The 14262-nt window shown below is 39.2% G+C and overlaps 1 protein-coding gene across 6 annotated transcripts in view; it reads left to right on the top strand.

The window, feature by feature from the left end:
* The first annotated feature begins 3263 nt into the window (after positions 1-3263).
* LOC124179653 (serine-rich adhesin for platelets-like) overlaps positions 3264-14262 on the top strand; it is a 31912-nt gene continuing 20913 nt past the window's right edge. For all 6 annotated transcript variants that reach the window (XM_046564265.1, XM_046564267.1, XM_046564268.1 and 3 more), the window contains exons 1-2: positions 3264-3733; positions 5537-5636. In XM_046564265.1, coding sequence (XP_046420221.1) covers positions 5538-5636 — 99 coding nt within the window. In that variant the 5' untranslated portion in view covers positions 3264-3733; position 5537. The remainder of the gene's footprint in view (positions 3734-5536; positions 5637-14262) is intronic.

Here is a 14262-nt window from a genome sequence, read left to right on the forward strand (position 1 = left end):
TATATCGTGTAGGTCTAGATATAAGTCGACTCTAATTAATTACACTTCAGATTACTTTCGGACGTTTTTATTGTGTTTTGCTCTTTTTTACTTGAAAACGGAGTTTCATCTCAATTTGCAGACGATCCATTATATCGATAGTCTTTTATGCGTCGTTCTCTTTGAATGCACTTTGAATTCGATCGGAGGTGTCTGCAGATACTTTGTTTTGTGGTGATTGTTATTCTTCTTTTTTTTCCAATTTCTGTATTATTGTCTTTCAAGTATGTAAATGCCAATGATTTATAATAGATGGTCATCTACACACTACCCATTCTAAGTGTTCTAATACCCTGTCAGTTGAAATCCCGCGCATGCATTCAAACTCAATCAGCTAATAACTTTCCCATAACAGTCACAAAAATAAACCAGTAAATAATAAAAATTAAGAAACGACGAATAAACTGCGTAAACAAGATGAAAATATACGTATATATCTATATTTTTAATGATGATCTATCTATTTCCTTGTACACCTTTATATATAAATTTGTTTGACCAATGTACAAGTTTTCTAAATCTCTTTTTTTGTACATGACCGTGTCTATGACTACAAATGATGTGTCAAATACTTGACAGAATCTCATGCAATGCCAATTCAATATATTTTTGTCATCGTTGAACAAACAATCAGCGAGTAATCCATAGCCATAAAAATATATTGAACTTTCTTCAGACAAAGGGCTCACAATAAGTGAATGAGAGTTGAAATAAAAAATTCAAACTAAAATGAAGCAGGATGAGTAATTTGATTGGATGTTCAACAGAATTTCAAAAACTACTCATTTCCATTGCTTACTACATACTCACAGGTCGCAGTTCTTCAAATTCTGATTTTATTCGTACGTGAATTCAACTAAAACTGATGCATTAATACTGTAAAGTGCTTATAGAATTGTGATAAACTCAGATTCTTTTAGTTTAGTCGGAGTGAATCTCGATTAATACGTGATTTGTTCAGTTTGAACTACTATAGTGGCACTTCGCAATGGTAATTATGCTCTGTAGGTATCATCCACAGCTTTTGTGACGCTAAGTACGGTAGAGTTCGGGTCGGTAACCGACTTGCAATTACCATATAGAGTATCTTGAAAATTAGTTCCAAAATCCTACGGCATGTCAAAGGGCGCTACCAAATGAGAAACAGGTAAAACAAGAGTGTGGATTTTCTCAGGCGCCTTTCTTCAGCTAACAGCTCTGAATATGAAGGGCGCAACTTGTCGCAACTTGGCGCAACTGTCAGTGACGCTTAATCGTAGATGTTGTTAGTTCGAATCCCGTTACGCTGCGTATGTTATATGTGAATGTCGTGCGGCAGACATCAGCGGCCAGCGTACGGAAATAATGAATGAACGTGTTCATACCTGCCTATAAATGCAGCGCAGCGTCGTTAATGTGATGACACAGGATACCCCCAATTATTAAAATATCCGATCGATACTTCGACACTGACAATTCTTTATGCGCACTGGGGAGATCTTTCAGACGAATGCACGTATACTATGCACGCAATGAAAGGAGCGCACTTTCCGACGATCGAGGTATCATTATCTTATCTCTTGCATCTATGTGTGTGTAAGTAGCGCTGACGATATGTGGATGAAAAGAAACATGCGATACTTATCGCCCTGATTTCTTTCGCGGCTGGTCGATAGATAGCCACTTTATTTAAAAATTTTACTCTCCCGACTTTCTTTCATTGTATCCGAATATGATAGGTACTGTTTTACGAGTGCATGAGAGTGATTACAGGTATACTGAATCAAATACCTATAACAATGTGCGTGTATTCTTTTCCACTGAATGCACCCGAGCACATAATTACCTATCAGTTAGTTTTAATCAATCACATATGTATTCAGATGCACACATACAAGCAATTCACTGACAATAAGAAGTGAAACCTCGGAATTCTGCAACTTGTAATATAGTAGGCGCACTGTTGTGATATTCAAAATATAGTTATTCTGACCTATTTTTCGCGTCGGTACTATATCCATGATTGGAGGGTGATAACGATTGTTATTAATCAAGAAAAAGAAGTAGACATCTTTAGAAATTTCCAACTCTTACCCCACCATAATGAACGAGTTACTGCGGACGTTGTAAACCGCGAACTGTAAGATGTCACTTACAATTAGTTCCCATCGAATAAAGTATATCCGATAATGATGAATGCGTAATAAAATTAGGCTGCAGTACAGTATTTAACTGAGTAGAAGACAATATTGCAAATCCTTCGTAACAACTGTCCCAGGCAATACGCATTAACTCATTACAGCCCAGAAAAAAAATGGGTCAGATAACATCAAACTAACTATTCCACTCATAGTAAAATGGAAAAATAAAATAGACATACTTTTTCTTATGTCATTTACAATTGCTTATAAAAAATTATTTAAACAAATTATGCTGAAAGTCGTTATTTTGAAACTGACTACACTAATCGATTCTACGGGAAAAATTATGAAGGAAAACTATGTGACATTTTTTTTCTCGGAGTTCAATTTGTTAGTGTAATAGTTTTTATAATGGAAAGTATGGAGAATTTTGAATATATTCATCACGATTTTTCACTAACCAATTGAACTCTGACGAAAACATGTCACATAGATTTTTTTCATTTCCCCCGTAAAATCGATAGACGCAGTCAGTTTTTCAAAAGAATGACTTTCAGTACAATTTGTTCAAATAATTTATTATAAACAATTGCAAATGACATAACAAAAAATACGTATATTTTATTTTTTCCATTTTGCTACGAATGCAATAGTTAGCTTAATGCTAGCTGACCCAGTTTCTTCCTGGGTTTTAATGGGTTAAACACACATCATAGCATCAGTATTAACTCCTTTTACAAAACGTACGTCCTAAGCTATCGTCGAAATGCCTTCTTGTCAGCTGCGATCATCTAATCATTAGAAAAGCAGCTATCTTTACGGCGGTAGTAATTTTAATTTCACCTGCAGCGGCAGTACGTGTACTTATACTGTACACGATCTATTGCAGTGGACTAAACGCGTGTGTTCCGGTCGGTGAGAGGGGGGCAGTTTGGTACAGTACGGAGTTACAAGGTGGGAGAGACGGCCGCAGCGGTAAAAGACAGCGAAAGGGAAATGCCGGGTACGACCTGTTGCTTTTTTTGTTTGTTTCTTTTTTCTTCATCTTACTTCTTGCCCCTGCCCTGTTTTTCGACCAGTCGATACGGATCGAGTTTCATTTGTCGCTGGCGCTTTACCACTTCGCTACCAACTCAGAACCATACCACAGACAACCGCTAGCCGATCGCCACTGACTGCAGGTATAAAGCCAAAATGCATTTCGCGACACACCGGACCTGAATTACACACTACACCGCGAACTCAGTAAAAAACCGCAACATTCTCTCCGGCAAAATTGATCGAGGCTCCATTTTTTCATTGGGCCTTCATGAGAAGTGCCAGTAGACGTTTGCTTTCCTATTTTCCTTCCCTTTCGACTTTGTTCTTTCACAAATTCCTACCACTTTATACTCCTGCAAAAACTCCAGCAAGAGTTCGCCGCTTCGTGTGCCATACTGCTTCCACAACTGACTGTCGATAAGTGTTCGTTGGTGTTTATTGATTGTGATCGTTGTCAGACAGTTTTATGCTGTGGTGTAGTGCTCTAGTGTGATGCATTTCCGACTGGAATAGGAACACCGAAGGATCCTGAGGTAATGCATAACATACTGATACATTTCATTGATCTTTTTCTGGTTTTTTTTCTATTTTTTACTGCATTTATTGCGTCGATTCGTTCATATATCGAGATCTCGCCAAATAGAGATTCGTGATCTGATCAATGCTTTTCATAATTTACGCTACTTACCGTTCATCAAATTGCGGGAACAGAATTGGCAACGATCGCCAATGCAAGTCCAACCTGGAACAATATGGAGAGTGGAGATTTTTTCCAGTACAGTTAATGGATGTGGATTAACGACCTTTACGATATATAACCGTCGGCATGAGCGCTTTCTATAAAACGATATTCAGTCTCTTACGTAAATTTATAACGATATACATTCATACATACAGCCGCGTGGTGTAAAATATGAGAGTGAGAATAATCGCTGCTTTTGTAAAGTTGAGCGATATAAAGAATGTTAGACACCAAATATAAATTTACATCACTATCTCTGATGCCTCTCACGTTTCATTCAACGCATTTTTTTACCATTGATACAGCAGGCTTACAGCGGCTACATAAATCGCCGATTGTTTAGTCCCACAAGGTGTACAAATTTGTAGAACAAGAATAATCAATCTACTATAATCGAAGAAATGCGAGTAATGAAATAAAAAAAAAAATTAGTAAAAAATCTACAACAATAACTTTAGTTCCCTTTCAACATTACTCGCGGTGTAAAATTTTTAATTTTCTTTTGTTGTCCCGTCAAGGGTGTAGTAGCTGTACAAACTTTCCATGAACGTATAAGTTCCCGTCAATCGCTTTCAAGGTAATTGTAAAATCTAAAAAAAAGTTTGCAGTAGTGGCGAGGACAGGATAATGTGCGGGTAGTTCCGAAATGATATGTGACTGGTAAGATTATACGAATTTAAATAATTGAAGAAGTATAATTAGATAAAATATTGCTGTATTCCAGACAAGTATAAATATACATTATACCTGATCCATGATACTTTTTATAATAACACTACGATCTTCTATCCGTCTAAAACAGCACCACCCGGATAACACCGACCTTGTCGCACGATCCGCTATCCGTGTCAGACAACTCGCTATTTTATCTCGGTGACCATTGTCGGTAGCATCTTTGTTTTACAAAGCAAAAAGATCTCTCTCAACTAATTGTAAATGAAATCGATTAGATTGCAACACTGTGCAATTCAAAAATCTTCTGGATACTAATTCCCGGTTATATTCTTTTCGTAATCAACTCAATTGAGGTTGCAAGTCTTGGGACAGATAGTTTGAACGATGCATCGTCAGAGTAGAAGTTGCAGTACTAATTAGTATCGACCTTTTTCTTTTTAAAAGATGTACGATTGCAATGCGGTGCTCGAGTGCCGCTATTACAGTACCTACAGAGCAATCTTACGGGTAAAAGTGAAATATTGATGTATATTTATATTATTACGGGAGTCCGTTAACCTATATTCTACATCCTCAGAGAAAAATACATTTGCACATTCTCTTTTGTTCGGTTGATTTTTAAAAAATTTCTTTCATTTTATTGATGAAACTGAAAGTGAAGCTGCATAAATTAAAATTGATACCTGCATACAATTATCTCGTACTTGCTTATATATAACGTTTCCTTACGCCAGTTAATGTTGATTCTCGGTGAAAGTGCATATTATGTTCAATTTGAAATAGTTAAAATAGTTTAATGCTCGTTGCGTTAGATAAGAAATTACATCAATTTGAAACCGAAAAGCGTATCCCTCTTCCAGAATATGTTCTCAACATTTGATCTACATTCATTATTTTTTTCCTTTTTCCATTCTTGCAGAATGAAGTGGAGGCCTTCCCGTTCCACTGCGGTGGTATCGCTACTGGTGATCGGGCTCTTTATTGGTCTGACTGATGCTCTGCGTGGATCGCCGTCTTCGGTCAGTTGATTCTTATTAAAACGAATACATAACACATGATACAAATATAAGTCAGCATGTGTGAAAGTTTGCCATCAATTTCCGATACAAGTGAACCTTAAATAGGGATGAGAGCGTGAGATTGACATGTTGGAATGATAGCTGCAGGTAAGCATCGGGAAGTTATTATAGTTATATGAGAATGAAGCATGAAAAATCAGCGCCTGAAAAATTTGGATATATTTAGGTCTTGAAACTTGTCAGCTCGGGTGCGGTTCGGTAAATATTCTATCGCAAAAAGTTCCTCAACTCTGTTCGACTACATACACGTGCTAAAGACGGATGTGAGTATCGGGTTACGAATACGTATCTAAGACGCGTGTATAATCGAACAAGTGATACGTAAATAGTGCGTAATTCGGCCGGCTCGAGATCACTTTACGTTCGCCGTATCGAGTTGCCAATTAGTTATAAAATATATATCGCATAGCTTTGGCTTTGGTTACATTCGCAATTTGCTGGTACTGTTCTCACCTCGCCTATTATTAATATCGATGAACTGTACTTTCCTGAATTTGCCAGGGATGAACGATTATCGATTTTGCCATCCCGACAAATATCCCCACTGCGCAAGTTGATTATTTTCTGAACGTCGTCCAATAATTCTGTTGGCCAGATTTTGAAATGAATGCAAATCACTGACAACGGCTCGACATGCCAGAGTCTGATACTTATAATTGGAATGGCTCGTCGACGGGTTGAAAGAAATGTCAATGGAAAATACACGCAGACATTGTAAATTGGTAACAGGCCTCCTTGACATTAGACTATGTTTTACACATGCATAATACCTAAATGTAACGAAACAGCACTGTTGCCATCGGATGAGTCCTTCGAAACTCTGCTACAGCAATTTTTTGGAAGCAGCCCTCTGAATACAGAGGGCCTCTTGGGATATTTTATCCTTGCACCTAGCGCACACCTCTAATCGTTTCGATCGTCAATATAATTATTACTCGGTGACGGGGGGTTCATGCAGAGGATACATGTAGTCCAAGGTTTCTGTTGCAATTACAAATAGACATCCATCCTTTCAGCCATCACACTCAGGTATTAAAGAGGGGTACGTGCAGATATATTTGCCGGGTATGTGTGCGATTTGCGCCTGTGCCAAGCAAGTGATGATGGGTAGGTGCCTGCGAAGAGGATACCAGTTTTTTAATATCTGACCGTTTTACCTTTCATTACCAGTAAAGGCCAGGTGTTCACGTCAGGTACAAGACAGTCTCCCTCGAATCCTTTGGCCTCGAACTTTTGGAAATATCCTTTCATTTCTCAGTCGAATTTTGAAGCGTGCATAGTAGCGATGCGAATTATCCGAAAATTGATCCATGTATCTGGCGGCAGTTCATGAGGTGTCTGCACCATCATCTTTCAGATTTCTGTATATTAGTAAACTTCGATAAAACGGTGAAACTTAACAGGCTCAGCGACGGACTGCGCAGGCGCGAGCTTTATCGTCTACTGTGATTGGCGGTCGAAAATATCGCCATTGTACAACCAATTTGAGTTAAACTATTTAGCGCCTGCGCAGTCGTTCGCCAAGCCCGTAAAGTTTCAACGTTTTCTCGCGGTATACTAATAAACAGAAATATGAGAGATGATGGTGCAGTTACATCATGAACTGCCGCTAGATACATCTGATGGTCTAGAATTTAAAGAAATGAAAATATTCCGTTGAATTCCGAAAAGAGAGTACATACCTGTATTATCAGTAGAATCAATTGAACGTAGCTCACGTGGGATCCTATAGCCACACCATTCTGAAAATTTGAGTACCCTAATGAATAAATCTCAGCTTTCACATAAAAAACTCAAAAGTAAGATAAATTTTGGTGGCACGTGAAACTATACCATTTTTTTTTTTTACCGAAAAACGTGTTTTTGAGATTGATTTCGAAAAGTTATCCAGAAATGAATAACATATTCGGAAAGATGAGAATTTTTTTCATAAGATGCCTATTTTTGCCAAGTTTTTTTATGCCGATAACGACACGAAAACAATTCGAGTTTAAATCTCAATTAGGTCGCAAAGATAAAGTTTGATGTGGCATTTCCCGCGAACGCTAAGTCCTAGAAGGTTCAAATTTGGTAAGCTTGCCATTCTTGGTACATACTACAAGAGGTAAAAATTTCAGACAAATTGATTTTTATCGTCCCGTTCATGTGTTGGTTATTGGTGGACTTACCCATATAAATTGAAAAACCAAATCGATTAATCTGAAGTGATTTTCGTATCATGCAATTAGTTTATTTGCGAAATTCGGAATAACGTGTATATGAATATGAATTTATTTTAACACGTTCTAATCTCTTACCATTTACTGGACAGGCGTATGTGGTTTGGATCCCAATGATACGCGTTACAGTTTGTGCAGAGCTGCTTTCAAGTCCTGACGCCACAGTGCGATATAGGCGGGCACCTATACCGACACTAAAGTGAAAAGCTGAAAGAACCGGTCGAGAAATTCTCTGAGAATGATTGCACGCGCAATTGCAGTGGCTCTCGCACATATTATACCGTATATGTTACATGATGCGGCCTGATTAAACAACTCTTACAATTAGGAAAATAAATTTTTCGACGTAGACGAACTATAAGGGATGATTAATTTCTCATGCTGCAATTTATCAACACCCAAATCTGTGTACCATATAAGCAGACATCAATATCGCACCTGTCTAATATTTTTAAGAGCAAGCAGCTAAAATTGAAAACTTACTGAAACGTGAAAGTTCTGCGCGTTCGTCCGTGGCCCTGGGTCAGCGGCCGTCTTCTTGATGCCCTGTCGATCGAGGGTTTCGTAACTTCATAAATATGCGGTATATTTCGTAGAACTACGAGCTAGGTCAAATGATTTTTAATTATTCCCACGAACTGCCCTGTAGTCTTTCCATGCGTATAAAACAACCAGCGTGCTCTATTTGACGGACGAGATGATGTAGAGATGATGTTGATTATTCGCATTAGGTACTTCCGAAGGGCCATTAAGTCGCCTATACCTTAAGCGCTGCGGTGAACGTTGGAAAAATGTCATATTATCTATGGCGGAGCGGGCAATAAAATTGATCGAAGTCGATCACCTGATAGCTGGCCCATAGCATGTCCAGATTATATCCGAGCGTAGGCCACTCTTGGAACAGGGTACAGCGTCCAAGGTTGCAGTATACCTTATGCCTTTTACCCGACCGTCTAACATTTTTCCATACTGTTAAACATCCATCATACTGTTGTATAGGATATTATAAGATTCACGGAATTAACAGGGTATGCTGCAGTTTAACTTGACCAACGAAAACCAAGACACGGTATTATCTTCCAAACTTTTGCAAGTGCCGTACGATTACCGGGATGGATTGTAGACGCTAATTACAGTGAGATTCGAGTGAGTTCAGATCGAAATCATAGCTTTGGTTCGCGATGTCACCCGGGATATATACCAAGAGGTATCACTGTTAATGGAATTCTCGACATTTATAAGAAGCGCTATAAATTACCTTCCTATATAGGATTAGCGCCACACATCCGTGCTTTTCTTTTCGATAAAATAATCAGCCTTGGGCTTGTTGGTATTCTATGGTCGCATCACATACGAGTATATGCCTTACCTATCACACTGACTCGAATGGGCTTTCTCCGTGCTGCATAATTTATCCTGCCAATTTTTTGATCTATCGACAAGATCACGCTAACACCAGTCTAATCGAAGCGATATCTGGTTGGTGGCACGTCTGCTTGATCGATCAATCTGTAGTCATTCCCCGACCGTAACTCATTCAGCTGCATATAAAATGATCACTTTTACCCCGTTTCTCAGATACCGTGTCAATAATGTCGCCAGTCAGACCGTCGTTTCTTTGCGGCCTTGAATCCCAGGCCGTTACAACAAACTAAACGATGATTGTTAGTCGTATTTTGTTTAGTCAGGATCAGCTCGTGAGACAAATTGACGTGTACGTACGTACAAAATGATATAAGTATTGAACAATGGATTCGATATGTTCCGAAATCAAATTACAACAAATTGTACATTTGTGTACCTACACACAACGAATATTATGATAGACATGTAAAACAGGTACGGAGACACAAGTTGATAGAGTGACATGATTCATAATTCGGCGACTTTTTTGGTACGTGTTTTTGTTGAGATGAAAATAAAACCACATAGAGGCAAAAAATTAGAAAAAGGCACTTACATACAAACAATAATAAAAATTGAAGCTTATTAACTTTATAGATGAGGGAAAAAAATATGCTTGCGGGTAAAAAATTAGAGCGGTTTGTTACGGTTGTGCTTTATACGTTTATAATAGCCGACTATATCGAACTGATGTCTAATAAACTGCAGAGATTACGATCGGCCTTCCTTCAGAACTTAAACACAGGTGCGCTCATATTAAAAAAATGCATTATATTAATACATAATTGGAACATTGTCCATCATAACGCGCTTACACACAGCCGGCTTGTCCGGTTTCGATATCTCGGGCCGCGCAGAAAGTTTCTGCCACGAAATGTTTTCAGAAATGTAACTTCTTTCATCCGGTGTGTGATTTGACGTTGGACATTATTAATTCGCCAAGGCTCGCCGCTCCCCAATTCTATAACGATTCCTGCAGAACATTCCTCGGGTATGCCATGAAACATTTGCATCAAAGGCTAGTTTAGCTTTCTCTCGACTGTCTTCTTTTTGTGTCTCTCTCTCTCTCTCTCTCTTTTATTTTATCACTTTTACGAATTTCTCGATTGTTTAATTTGACTTTCAACGATGACGTTACTTTATAATTCATCACCGCATATCTGTCGAATACTGTGCAGCTGCATTGTAAAATGTACAGTTTGTATAGTTATGATATACACGGAGAGAAACTCTGACCCGGAAAGTAACATGTGTCACTCAATTAGTCGTATCCGAGTTGGTAGATTACCTGTTCTCTATAACTGACGTCAAATCAACTCATTATATAGTCTGATACACAAAAAAAGTAAACGAATAAATAATAAAAAAATTCTAAATAAGTGGTATTGCATGAAAGAACTGGCATAACAAGCTCATCGTCATATTTTTCTTCAACGTAATTGCAAGTCCCATATTATGATTGCATCAAACAATTGGATGTCAAAAGACGTGAAATCCAGTTCTTCAGGTTGAGTATGACCTCTTAATCTCCGAGTAGTAAACTCGAGAAGTAAGAATAACATGAGGAGTAACCTGTTCACGCTCTCTTGCACAAAGTTACGTAAGTTATGGGCCACCATGCGGCTGCAGAGGTGAAGTGGAATTAGGGCTTCTGATCTCGTCTGGATCACGATGTGGATTCGGTAAAGGCTGGAGGCGACGCGGATGGGATGCGTGAAACACGAAGAGGAAGGCGAAGGTGAGAGGAGAAGGACAGTGGCGAGAACACGCGACTACCTCGGTGGATGCTCAACGAGCCTCCGGTGTTAACACGTCTGGTAGAAAGTTGAATTCTTAATTTTGCTCTTCTCAGGCCTTCGAGCTGAATTACAGGAAGACGCGCTCGCACGTTGAGTCGGGGCAGAGAAAAAATCCGAATTTCGAAATTCAATAACCGTGGAACAATGTGTGGAGTTTACCGTTCCAAAATCATATTACTTTGAAGAGAAATCGATTTCAATAGGTAACCGCCTTTCAAACTATTAATTTTTATTTATTCACGCACATGGTACTCGAACGTGAAAAATATAATGTCGAATCGCGTAGAACTCATCTGCCAATTTGTCTCGCGCAATTTTCGAAAAATCAATTAGGGACGGAGTATTACTCACCGCCAGTCTGCAGAAACTACCAGAATTGAATTTTTCTGTACACGTTAACCGTAATATACTGACGTAATAAAACCTGTACATGCAATTCTTGGCGAAAGCATAACATTGGTAAAGGCACATCGTTTAGAAACAGTAAACCAGTTATTAAAATTGATCGTTGAATCCTCCAACCGATCCCCCTGAGCTATTTTGCAATCTCTCCTCGTCTTCATAAATCCATCAACGAATTACGTAGCGCTTGGGTTTTGGATTCTGACGATTATAGCGTACAGAGAGAGCGACCGTGTCAGTTACCCCACGTAATGACCCCAATTAAAAGTTACAGTGGGGTTCACCCTCGCAAAATTGACAGTCCCGGCTGCTTCTAGTTTTACTGGATTGTATTTTACATTGGTTTTCCTTTATATTAATACGCGTCCGAAAGCACATACGGCTAACAATTTTTGATAAGTTTCGAACACATAGTGAGTACGGTAACAAATAATGACTAAATCAGATTGGGCTCATGGTCGTCCTTCAGGTTGGCGGTAGTTGATACGATTTGATTACTGGATACCATTCGTTCGCGAACATGAGGCTTTTCTGTAGGCTCGTATACCTCGACGCATTTTATCAGCAGCTCCGGGAGGTGAGTGGTGTGTCCTTCACTTGTAGGGTAAACTACACAGTTTGTCCTGACACCGAATTTTCGCAAATCATATATGTATTTAATGTCATCCGAGGGTCCTTCAGACGCTGGCCGACGTGTTGCTTCTCGTGAAAAGCAAAAAAGCAATTATTAACCAGCTTCGACCGGTTTATCAATCGGCTCCAAAGATCTTGGCTAGATGAAGTAAGATAGGATGGGAGAGAACAGTGGATTCGGTGGTCTTTCTTTTGAACTTAACGAAGATTTCGATTAGTGCGAAATCGCGTTAGTCCGAATTTTTGTAACTGTAAGCCGTGCTTTCGAATTGCGTTAAAAGACATAGTCGAGTCGGCTGGAAGAACATATTTACGTGGACTAGGAAATAAACGAGAGGGGAATATTTGACAGACTATAGTTACAATATCGCCAGAAACATAACGACACAGTTGTCCGGGTCGGTGCGAAGTGGTCTACCTTCGAGGGAATTGATAGTTCAACCTCTCACTTACATGCGCGGCAAATATTTATATACGTATGTGTAAGATTCATAATTTTCTGCCATGCAACCGCTGCTGCAATGCCAGATGAACTGTCGATGCACTTATATGCGGTGAACTCCTGCACTCAGCCTTCTGTCTTGAAACTATTCAGCAACGATGAAAAGCGGTATCGTTTTTTTCCATCGAAGCCAAGACGCAGTTGTCCCACATTGAGACAGGTCAATTATACGTTTATGAACAAGTAGCTGTCTCAAAAAAAACAACGACGAAAGCTAAAGGTCATGGAAAGTGCGATTTCCAATGCGTTTGAGGTGCGTCCACAGTCTCGTTCGAAGTCCATACTTATGTTACAATTACTTACAGGGTGTCTCAGTGATTTCAGGGAAATAATGAACAGCCGCAGGTATAAAAGTTGGTTCGTACTTGTGATTTAGCGGATTTCCAATAGGTCATAATTTTGTATACGCCTTGAGCGCAGATATTGTTCACTTCAGTTGGTGAGATTTTCATAAATTTTAATAAAAGATAGCTACTTGTACTTTTCTGTCATCTATCATGTGTAAAAGTGCCAAAAAGCACTGGGCAATTCTGGGAAACGCTTCTCATTGTAGCTGGTCAGCCGTGACTCGAGACCTCGAAGGCATTCCGGTAAGCATGGGCGTGTACGACGTGCAGCAACGCGAGTCAGGCAGCCGCCAACTTTTACTTTCGTAAATCGAGCAAGTGGGTACGATATAGATTCACTATTACTGAGTAAGCGGAACACATACTACCAAGAGGTAAAGAGTTTACGACAACATGCTGCGTGGGGGTTAAAACTAGAGCATTCGCCTTTTATCTTGCAGGAACCTGGATCACTGCTGTAGCCAAAGTAACGTCAAATGTCGCGGTTTGCGTCGGCTTGTCACAAGTTAGAATCAAAGACTTACCAGCACATTTCTCACGTTTGAGTGATTTTCCAAGGTCATTTCCATGGCATCCTTCATCCCATCCGCTTGTTCAATTATGGCACAAGTTTTGTAGCACACATTTTTCACAAATCTTCCAAAAAGTTCGGCAATGTGGATGGGGGGGGATGATAATGAGGAAACAAACATGTATGTACCCAATAGTAGATCATTGTATCATCGGCGGGTTGAATATAAATTAAGCAGACAATGCCAAAAAGTTTGGATTCTTAACTTGATCACTTTTTCATTATAGTCAGTTATATTCAACTAAAGTGGTCATTGAAACCGCAGGCGTAATCGGTGTCCAGGTTTAAACGACTTTGCACGACCGTTTGAAAGTTCCTATTCCCCGAGGCGAAGAATTGCCTACGCCCGCAAGTTGCGGTATCCGTGTACGCCGAACCAGATCTGCTCATAAGCATTTCGGCAAGATCTTTCCAATTCTGAAGTAACATACTTTACATTTTATTAGTTCTAATCGTTGTTGCGAAAAGAAATAGGAATTTTTTGTAAGTCATATTTTAGCCGAACAATTATCATGCGTTGTTCGACGAGACACCAGTCTCTAAACATTCTTTCGAGTTGACAAACGTAAAAATATGGTCGATGAATCTTGTAGCGAAAAGTAAATTAGCGAGTGTTGAGGGAATATTGATTGATTGCACGGGAGATAAGTCGTTGGACTACCAAGAGCTGTACAGGTTCAACTTCCAGA

The sequence above is a fragment of the Neodiprion fabricii genome, chromosome 4, assembly GCF_021155785.1.
Source record: "Neodiprion fabricii isolate iyNeoFabr1 chromosome 4, iyNeoFabr1.1, whole genome shotgun sequence".
Lineage (NCBI taxonomy): Eukaryota > Metazoa > Arthropoda > Insecta > Hymenoptera > Diprionidae > Neodiprion > Neodiprion fabricii.